At 41.1% G+C, this 10638-nt stretch overlaps 1 protein-coding gene across 1 annotated transcript in view; it reads right to left on the bottom strand.

The window, feature by feature from the left end:
* The window catches only part of SCFD1 (sec1 family domain containing 1), a 57325-nt gene extending 48648 nt beyond the window's left edge, over positions 1-8677 (bottom strand). Inside the window, exons 1-6 of the mRNA XM_072115407.1 lie at positions 8550-8677; positions 5687-5757; positions 5204-5292; positions 5031-5121; positions 2562-2684; positions 11-98 (exon numbers count right to left, since the gene is read on the bottom strand). Of these exons, the coding sequence (XP_071971508.1) occupies positions 11-98; positions 2562-2684; positions 5031-5121; positions 5204-5292; positions 5687-5757; positions 8550-8580 (493 nt within the window). The 5' untranslated portion in view covers positions 8581-8677. The remainder of the gene's footprint in view (positions 1-10; positions 99-2561; positions 2685-5030; positions 5122-5203; positions 5293-5686; positions 5758-8549) is intronic.
* Positions 8678-10638: the final 1961 nt, after the last annotated feature.

Consider the following 10638-nt stretch of genomic DNA (forward strand, 5'->3'; position numbering starts at 1 on the left):
CCTTACATACCTCTATAAGAGACCAGCTCCTTATTCTGGTTGCACAGGACAAACATGTCATCTTCTAAAGTAATAAAATTTAGGTACTGATCAAAAACCTACAATGAGAGAAATAATATTAGTACAAATGTCTACTACAGATGTAGAAATGTGATGTAAGACGCACTGTAAGGATACAACGGATTGGTTACCCCGTGATTTTACTCGCACAAATAAAGTTCTAATTTGGAAAGATAAATGTTAATAAGTTGGGATCACAATTTTTATTTTGCATATTTATGTTAATTTTTTTTTTTCTTATTGTGTATATTGAAGGGTAAACTTTTAACACCTTAACAACCTGGCTCTTTATCATTTTTACGTTTCCATTTTGCACTCTGCACCTTCAAAAATCTATAACTTTATTTTTATCATGTAAAGAGCTGTGTGAGGGCTTGTTTTCTGTGTAACAATTTGCACTTCACAGCAATAGTATTTAATAATCCATACCAAGTACTGAAAAGTGGGCAAAAAAAATCTAAATGCAGTGAAATTGGTGAAAAACCACATTTGAGCCATTTTCTTTCAGGCTCGGTTTTTATGGCTTTCGCCCTACACCCCAAATGACGTGTGTTCTTTATTCTTCGGGTGCGATCACAGGGGAATTATGGTAAATTTATGCAGGTTTTATGGTGTTTAAAAAAAAAAAATATTACAACCTTCTGTACAAAAAAAACATTTTCTTTGTTCCGCCATCTTCTGGCGCTTACAACTTTTGCATACTTCAGTGAACGGAGCTGTGTGGGGTGTCATTTTGTGCAGGGGGGGGGGGAAGCTGTTTTCTTTGCTACAATTTTGGGGACTGTATGATCTTTTGATTACTTTTTATAAAATTTTGTATATGTAGCAAAATAGTGTTTCAGACAATTGGCAGCTATTTCCCCTTACGGGGTTCAACAGCTGTTATTATATTTTGATAAATTAGAGATTTTGGGATACCTAACATGTTTATGATTATTAGTGTTTATTTTTATATTAATTCTAGAGATAGAGAGTGATTTAATTTCTTACATTTTTTTTTTATGTTTCTTTTCTATTTTTCAGACCCCAAGGATACTTTAAACTTAGGTTTTCTGATTGATCCTACCATACACTGTCATTCTACAGTATGGCAGTATATGGGGATTTTAGACAAGATCATTTAAAATGTGCCACTGGCACATAGTAACAGATATTCAGAAACCATAAGACATTTCATGGTGACAAATCGTCGCTCCCCAATTACGTCATGGGGAGCGTTGATCTCAGCTAAGATGTTGGTGCCCATGTACCACTGGCGGCAATCAAAGTGTTAACACCCGCGATCGGTGTCAGCACGGACCACGGGTGTTACTGGTGGGTTGCAGCAAACATCCACCTTCTATGGAGAGGGCTCAGCCTCTCCATAGAAGGTCGCAGCCGATGTGTGATGTACAGATAAGTCACACGTCGGTAAGGGGTTAATGTGTAAAGGAGAAACTGAGTATTTCAAGACACCTCTTTATAAATTTGGTAGAAGTGGATAAAATAGTCCTCTTTCAGAAAGGAGGGTGAATAAATTCTAGTGCTGTGGGTCTGTTGAGGTTCATATAGTCTTGATAGGCCAACTTGGTGCCGATAATATAAAAAAATGAGGAATAAAGAAGCAAAAGTAAAAAGTAAAAGGGAAGAAAAAGCATGTGATATATATGACAATATAAGTGGTGCCTCTAGGTACAGTCTCCCCATATATTGTGTAACACAACATGTAAGGTTAAGTCAGCTCTTTAGAAGTGGATCCTCTTGCTAACTAAGGCATAATTAGACGTATTCTCAACCCTTCCAGATGGAGTGGGGAGATGTATATTTAAATTGTTGTAGAGTGGATTAGTCGAGGTCTATATAACCCTGATTTGCTCAATTGGCGCCTATAAAAATACATAAAAAGAGGAAGAAGAGATGTAAATAGTATATAATCCAGGGGGGACCCCTTATATGGCACAAACAATGGTGATTATTTGCTGAAATGTGGATAATCCCTTTTATGTATTAATGAAGCTGTATGTAATTTCAGTGCTAAACCTTTAAAATTTTAATACAGATTTTATTACATTTTCACAAAATAAGGTACAGAGATAATAAAAGAGAGAGTAAATGAAAGGTTCAAGCTGCTGCAGCTCCCAAGCTGTTGTCCTGGGACATCCCGTAGAAGATCGTATCACTGTTATAGACATTCATAGGCCAGTAGTGACCACCAAGAGTCACCATTGAGGTTTGTGATTGACAACAGCAGTGAGCAGCCATAGAAGAGCAAGTCACAGGGCAAGAAAAGATGCAAATAAAAAGCAGAGAAGCCCATTAGTAGCCTAGGTCACAGAATCTATCAAAAACGGGTTGGGCTCTGTTAGCGTCCATCATTTTAACATTGGGTGCTCTGCAATTTCCCTTCTATTACAGAGCAGAACAAAAGGGAAAAAAAAAAGGAGCGCAGATGTGAATCCAGCCTTAGCTGGGCTGCAGAAAAAGCCACTATAGGCAAAACATCTCAGTAACATCCCCCTTACCTTTGAGACGTGAGATACTGTGTTAGCGGTAAGTGCTGCACTTGCAATGTCTTCCAGTTTACTGCGGGATATCGCAGAAATGAAGTTTAAATAGTAAGATTCGTATAACTGCGTCCTCAGGTCCTGTCATAAAAAGTGGAGGAACATCAGAAAGATCACAGGCACAAAATATCTGGTTGATGTTAAAGTGCGTTTGGTATATAAAAAAAACTATAGGGTTTGGTAGAGACGAGCAACAACATTTTTGGAAGATGAAACTGATCACAGCTACTTATTTAGAAGGAAGAAAGAATTATACATCAAATGGAGTTGTTCCATTTGTCAATTTTCTAAAAAAATCTGCCCATTTTCTGTGTATGATGATGGGGACTTCCATCTTGCCCTAGCTCCGGTAACAGCATTTAGTGATCTGCTTTACAGCAGTCCCATCCCTACAGACAGCAATGGGCGGGAGTCATCGTCATCCTCTGTGCAGATAGGAGGTGTAAATAAACTGCAACATAATATTTGCTCAGTAATGGAGGCAATGATCAAATACTTTTGAATAAAAATAGTTATGTGAAAAGAAATCATGAAAATTTCTGCAACATAGGTTCAACATTAAAACTTAAATTTGATTAAATATATATATTTTTTGGCGACACATTTGCTTAATTGCAGCTCTACTGCATTTGAATGGACCATTTGAAAGGGTCCTGGACATTAGGGCTGAAGTCCACAGATGAGTTTGGTCTGTGAATTACGGGCTGTGTGGTGGTTGGATTCCACACCAGAGATGAGAGTCCAGAATCATAGTTATACACGATGCAAGGAGCTTACGAATAACCTCTGGACAACTGTACCACATTAATGTTCTCAGTATGAAGTGGTAGCTCTGTGGCAAAGCAGGGAATCTTGCATCCTGCATAACTATGATGCTTGGAGTCTCATCCCCAACATTGTTCAGTTTGAAATGCAGCCAGCACACAGTGGAATGGTGGAACTGACCCATCCATGCATTACACTATCATTATATCATTCATTCATTCATTCATGTCTGGCTTCGGATTTCCAAAAGCCTAGAAGAGGGTTCAAAACCTGTGGCTGTCGGGCCACATGCAAATTGTCAAGCCTCGTGGTCCTCACCCTGCGGACAGCCAGAGTCGAACAAGTGCTTCCATAACTTTCCACACTGCTCCAGGGTCCTCTCCTGTCGCTCTTCTCTGTGTCCTGGCTTCTGATGCTGGTTGTATGTGTTAGGGTAAGGACACAGAGAAGGGTTTCCCCAGGAGAGGACCCAGGAGTGGTAAGTACTTGCACAGCTCTGCTGCTGGTCCTGATGCCGCCGTGCTGGACACAGAGCGGCACATGGAGGAGAGAAGAAGCTGCAGTGCGGTGCAGGGAGAAAGCAGAGGAGCCAGGGAAGGAGAGTATTCATTTATTTTTTTCTGTTCTAGGGGTCTCTGGTATTGTTAGTCTGCTATGGGGTCTCCATTATAAATTGTATACTATTGGGTCGCCAGTATTATTATTGTCCACACTGAGGGTCTCTCCTTTATTATTATATGTCTGCTCTAGAGTCTCCACTATTATTGTGTGTTTTAAATGAAGTGTTTGGATCCCCCTTGCCTTTTTCTCTTTTTTGGGGGTGGGGAAGAATTCTATAAAAAATACAGTTGTACAAAAAAATAAATGCAGTATTTTGTTGCTGTGTGGTTATTTATTGCTATACTGTGGAATACTATGGTTGCCGTTGGTGCATTGAGGCGGCTGGTTGCAGATGTGGCTCCTTAAAGTTGTGCAGTATGACCATATAGCCATCGGACCAATAAAATGTTGCCCACCCCTGGCCTAAATCCTTAGATAAGAAATAGAACAGACATTTAACAGACATGCTATGTGGTCTCCAGAATTATTATTGTCCTCAATGAAGGTTCCTCTTTTATTATGGTTGTCTGTTTTGGGGTCACCATTACTATTATTATTTGCTCTAGGGTCTCCACTATTATTATCCACCTGGTCTTTTTTTACTATGGTTGTTGTTGGTGCATCTAGGGTGCTGGTTGCTGATGTGGCTCCTTTGGTGCATCTACCACCAAAATGAAGGATTGTATGCAAATGAGCCTGAGGGGCTCCAGGCTCCATTAACAACTATGGAGCCTGGAGCCCCTCAGGCCCATTTGCATACAATCTTTCATCCTGGTGGTAGATGCCCTTTAAAGTTGTGCAGAATGATCATATGGCCATTGGACCAGTAAAATACAAAAATATTCTTCCACTGAAATTGTTGGCTCAACATAAAAAAACAACGCCTTATATTCTGAGTGGATACTTAACGGAATATAAAGAATGTCAGTCAAAATCCACATTGAAAAGCCAGACACTGGATTTTGACCCATTGGGTTAACCTATGGAGCATAAGGAACTGATAATAAAAGACACAATGACAGCAGGCTGGAATATTTATATTATATGGCAGTTCCGGTTTACCTGACAAATTCGATCTACATTTTCCTCTGTAGGCATCACAAAATATATGGCAGGAACATCTGGGATGGCGTCCCGGTCAGAGTGCAGGAGACTGGGAAAACAACAAGGGTTTTGTTACAACCTATTGTTGGAGTCACTATCCTAAACCATAGCAAAACTGTTCCTGTACTCACAGGTGTAAGGTGACTCCCATGTCTCGGAGTTCCTTCACAGATAGCAGAGGGGAGATGATGTCCTGGCCCATCCGATCGTAAATAAGAACCTGGGGTGCAATAAGAAAATACACAAATTATTACATTTTTAAGGTTTTAGAAAGAATTTTACATTGATTTAAAATAGAATTTGCTCCCAATTTCAACACTGGATAAAACATCACTTCCAATGGAAAAAAAAGAAAAAGAAGCCAAACGTAAGCTGGAAAAACAATCCTGAAAAAAATCTACCACCAGAATCAAAGAGAATGAAACAAACACATTTACATGCTGGGGTGTGCCCCCTCTGGCAGGATCCACTCTTCCATTAACTCCGTATGCCCTTGGTTTGGCTTTAAAAACTAAGAGAGGGCACACAGCAGTATGTCAATGTACTTGGTTTACAATCCTTCATCCTGGTGGTAGATGTCCTTTAATAAAATAAAATAAAAACAAATCCCCTACCTTCCATACTGGCTCTCCTGCTGTGCTCTTCACAAGTGGGACATTAAAATTCAGCATACGCTTTAACGCAACTACAAAAGAAGGGTAACAAGAGCCCCGATTACTATGGATGATCTTAGGGTGGTTTCACAAAGGTTTTTTTATTTCACATCAGTGATTTTTTTTTACTAACCCACCTTTGGCTTTTGGACACTAAGGGCTTATTCAGATGGGCGTGTTCTCAACAAATTATGACATGTGATGTTCGTGTCCCTGTATCCATTCCTTTAAGTAAATCTACCATCAAAATCCATCATGATAAACCAGGGGAATTACCCATAGATCCAGGGACCGGGACTGTGGGAATCTTCTTATATTTATTATATATGGCCTCCTTCCTTGTAATACAACTTTACAAATTAAATTAATGAGCCATAAAGGCCCTGCAACTTTATTGAAAAAGCCATTGTCCTTACAAACAGAAAAGGTACAAAAAAAAATTGCTTCAGGAGATTTGGACTAAGTTTACATGTTAAACACTACACGTTGTATAATCACTGCCTGCCTGACTGTTAGGACCCCACAATCACAAAAATGCATCTGTCTACCCAATATAAATGCAGGTTACATTGTCAGTCCCTTTCTCTTTATGGGAGGGCTAGAGACAGCAGAGGCTGTGTTTGGCTTCTTTTAAGCTTTGTGTAGTCTGCGGTGTGGTGTGTGCATTGCTTCTAGCACATAGGACAGTCAGTTCACAGTACAAATCCAGGCAGGAATAAGACCTGCTCTATGATTTGCAGCCTGCAACATGCCTAAGCACACTGTGACTGTGCACAAGTCAATGGGGTTGTGAATAAGCCATCGTCTTTGCAGCTAGCCACAGCCACAAACTGCAGTCATGAGCAGCTTCTCTTTTTAATGCTTCTTTCTTCTCCAGTGAGCAGTGCATCTGAAAGCTTTGATTTGGATGCATTTTAAAAAACAACACGTGACTTGTCTGTGCTGCTGAGAATCTGTACAGGAGCACAAAGGCTGAGAGCTGAGGAGTCTGCAGCACAGAATAGCCACTTGTTTTTTGAAATGCATCTAAACAAAGCCCAACCCCTAGGACTACACAGAGGGTTCTGTCAGGGAGCAAGGCAACTTATAAAAAAACGATTATATTGTAATGCAAATGATTAGATTAAGTAGAAAGACATATTTGCACTACAGGAGTAATGGGCTTCTGCAACCTGTCTTACAGGTTCCCTTTAGGTATGCGCAGTATATGCAGATAGATTGTTTTATTGAGCTGACAAGTCCTCTTTAAAGAAACCCTTCAGTCACAGCCAATTAATTGAATTGTACCTTGTGCAGGGCCTAAAGGGAGGAAAATTACTCTAGGTTCTAGGAATACAATGAAAATGGGTCCTGCTCTGCTCTTCAGACCCTGCGCCAGGCATCATTCAATGCTTTGACTAGAGTGTTTCTTCAGTCACTAGCCTCCTTATCTGTCTGAAATGGGCAAACCTCAGATGGCAAGCCCAACCCCTAGGACTACACAGAGGATTTTGTCAGGGTGCAAGGCGAGTTATGATACACAATTATATTGTAATGCAAATGTTTAGAAAAGGCAGAAAGACATATTTGCACTGCAGGACTAATGGGCTTCTACAACCTGTCTTTAGTGACAGGTTCCCTTTAAAGCAGCAGCTCTTGAGCCTTTCCCCCGTTATCGCACTGTTAAATTTCAAGCTTTATCAGAACATAGCGAAAAGCTGTAAAACACTGATCAATGGACCTATCCTCCAGCGGTCCAGCATATTCATGAGGGGGCGGTCCTAGGTGCATTTACTCATTGATCCAGGCACTGTGACTGTGGTAATCTTCTTATATTTGTTATCCATGACCTCCTTTCTTCTAATCAACTACAATTATGTTACTGAGCCAGAACATCTCTTAGGGGTATGAAAGAGTCCCTCCGTGCTCTAGCTTCACAAGCTGTTACACTATCTCATCTTCCCACAGCATTTCCCCCTCCCTCTGCCTGATGTAATCACACTGCAACAGTGGAAATTTCAGCACACAGTAGGAGGGGAAAGTGCTCCTGCACAGTGTAAAAACCTGTGAATCTGCAGCACAGAGGGGCTGTGGTAACATCCCCAAAGCCCTGCTGGCTCTTAGTATAATTATAAAAGTAAATATAAGAAGTGAGGAGGCCATGGATAACAAAAATAAGGATATTACCAGAGTGAGGGCGCTTTCACATGATGCGTTGCGTCGCGTTTTGTGATCAAGGCTTTAGCCCTGATCACATGCTGAAGTTACATTGCGTTTCCACTGCATCTGCTTAAACGCATGAAGGATTCTGATGTTGGATTTCCTTTACTAAAGGACAACACAAAGTTTACCATTATTATTCATTTATAACATTCTGTAGAAAATTTAGTAACACTTTGCAGGATTACTGTATTTGAAAAAATAACCAAAACCTGAGGGAAAATGAGTGATTGTGATTTCCCAGCGTATGTTACATCACAGAACCCTGTATAGCTCCATGTAACGTCCTGGCGGAGGGGACAGGGCACTGCCAGGTGATGGGATCTTTGGGTTCATGTTCAGTATAAGACAGGAGTCAGACAATGTGAACAGTGCCCAATAAGAGGCCTCCGTCCTCACCGGTGACAGCCACTAGAGGGGGCTATGGGGGCACACTATGAGGGGGTTTCCTCAGGTGGCTATAACCCCCATTGCTGTCACTGTATACAGTCATTGAACAGATAGTGAACAGCAGCCAGAGGTTCCCCCTCCCTGACCCAGCAGCCATTCCCCCCTCCACCATGACACGGGCCGCTGCTACCACCGCCACATCGTATAAACCCCGCGTATATCCTCCGCTTTTTACCCGTCTGTTTTTCCCGGATAGAGGCCGCCATCTTTGCTCCTTATGCTCCGCCTCTCGGTGTGACGTCCCCATCGGTGACGTGGCGGCCCGAGCTTGTCGTAAGGCCAGCTGTGTCACCATAGCGACCGGGCAGGCGCTAGAATCCACTTCTCGCTTTCCAATTGGCTGAGCCAGTACAACGTGGGCAGCCTCCAATGTGAAACGGAAGTGCGTGCGTTCCAGGGTGGTTGAGCCCAGAGCGGAAGTGTGTATCATCTTTGTAGTCCGCCCTGAGCGCAAATCAGATGGTTCCTGGCTGAATAAGGACAAATTAGAAGGGGTAATCATTATGTATAATACTATATTCAGTGTGTGTTACTTACAGTAAAAATAATATTTGTTTTTCTGGGGGTGGTTAATTTACACCTCAAAAACCTGTGGGAAGTTTATAAGCACAGAACATGTGGCGACAAATCCACCAAAACATATGAGATTGATGGCAATCCCATACACACAATGCAATGGGGAAAAAAAAATCAATGGTGGAAACACATTTGCAAAGGTTGAATTCCACCAGAAGCCGTGGCAGAATTGTGTCAGGAACCGCATTAGAAACAAGCAGATTTCTGCTTGTTTCTGTTGCTTGTGAAAGTCGATGAAGGATTACTCCTAGTGCTAAATCCCGCAGTCATTCCACAACATGTGCAGGAAAAGAAAGTAGTTAAATGAGTGAAGCCCCTCCTCATGTTACATTTCCAGTTTTGAACGTTACGGCATTTTTTTGGGCAGGTTCCATTCTTTTGGTGTTTGGCCATGAAAGAAAGGTCCCCAATTCCCAGTGTTGTTTACACAATAAGATAATTTTTAACCCCTTACTTTACAATTTCCTTCGGTTTTATTGTTGTTTTTGCTCCTATCACTCAGTGATGGTCAGTGTAAGATTCCAGACACTAAGCAGACACTTCATGATCCCTCTGTGATATGAGATTTTGTGTGCTGATAATGTGCTTAGATTATCAGGATACAGGGTTTATCTACACTTTTATTTAGCTACTGATCAGTCTACTAGTATCTAATACATAAGAAATCCAATGATATTCCCTCGACGGGGAAAGAGAGGAAAAACAGCAAACAAATCATAGAGATGCAATGAATCTTTAATGAAAAATGTATAAAAAACATACATAGATGTGTGATAATTGTAAAAACATGGGATGCAGACAACTATACAGGATGGTGAAACACAGAAAAATTGCAATCGGCAGTAGCAACATAGGGAACACAGTAGAGAATTCTACTTGGTGTAAATATGTATCAGGACTAGAGAAGATGTATGATACTGAGGATGTCTGTTAACAAGTGCTAAGGTGCAAAGACATGCCAAGTTGGCACATTGGGGACATAATAAGGCATCCAGAGTGCTGTAACTAAACGTCCTTACCGTGATCAGGTGTGGTGTTACCTATGGCTATGCCGGCTGCAATGCCCCCATTTCTAATACATAGAAAAATAGAGATGAGACAGATCAGAGTTGATCGGATGAATATAAAACACAATAACACTCTCAGCTCTGCTGTCACCTATAACACACACAGTGTTAGCTTTGCTATGCCTCCCTCTACTAGATCAAGACCTTATTTGTCTGTAACTTGTAGAGTAAGTCTCTGTACCGTGGTATCTGGCAGGAAGTGCCTGTGTCTGAGCTGGTCTTGTTATGCAGGAGGCAGAGAGCACTGCAGTGTGCAGATAGGAGAAGCTATTCATGTGAAGAATCAGACCATAGTCAGAATTATGGTCGGAACCTAGGCTACCAAATTGTATACACCTATACTGATAGAGACAGGTTGAAATAGAAAATGTGTTATGTTGTTATCCTGAGTATATTTAAGAATCTTGTATTGATGGGAATACCCCTTTAAAGGGGACTTCTTATATTTGTTATCCATGGCCTCCTTCTTTCTAAAACCAACTTTGAAAATAATGCTAATAGTATTACCAGAGCCCCTCCAGACTGTAGCTTCACATCTGATTACATCAGAAAGAGGGAGGAGAAGTGCTGTAGGAGCTGAGGAGAGGGGAAGACAGGGCTCTAGTATCCACCACCTTCTGA

Source organism: Engystomops pustulosus, chromosome 7, assembly GCF_040894005.1.
Source record: "Engystomops pustulosus chromosome 7, aEngPut4.maternal, whole genome shotgun sequence".
NCBI lineage: Eukaryota > Metazoa > Chordata > Amphibia > Anura > Leptodactylidae > Engystomops > Engystomops pustulosus.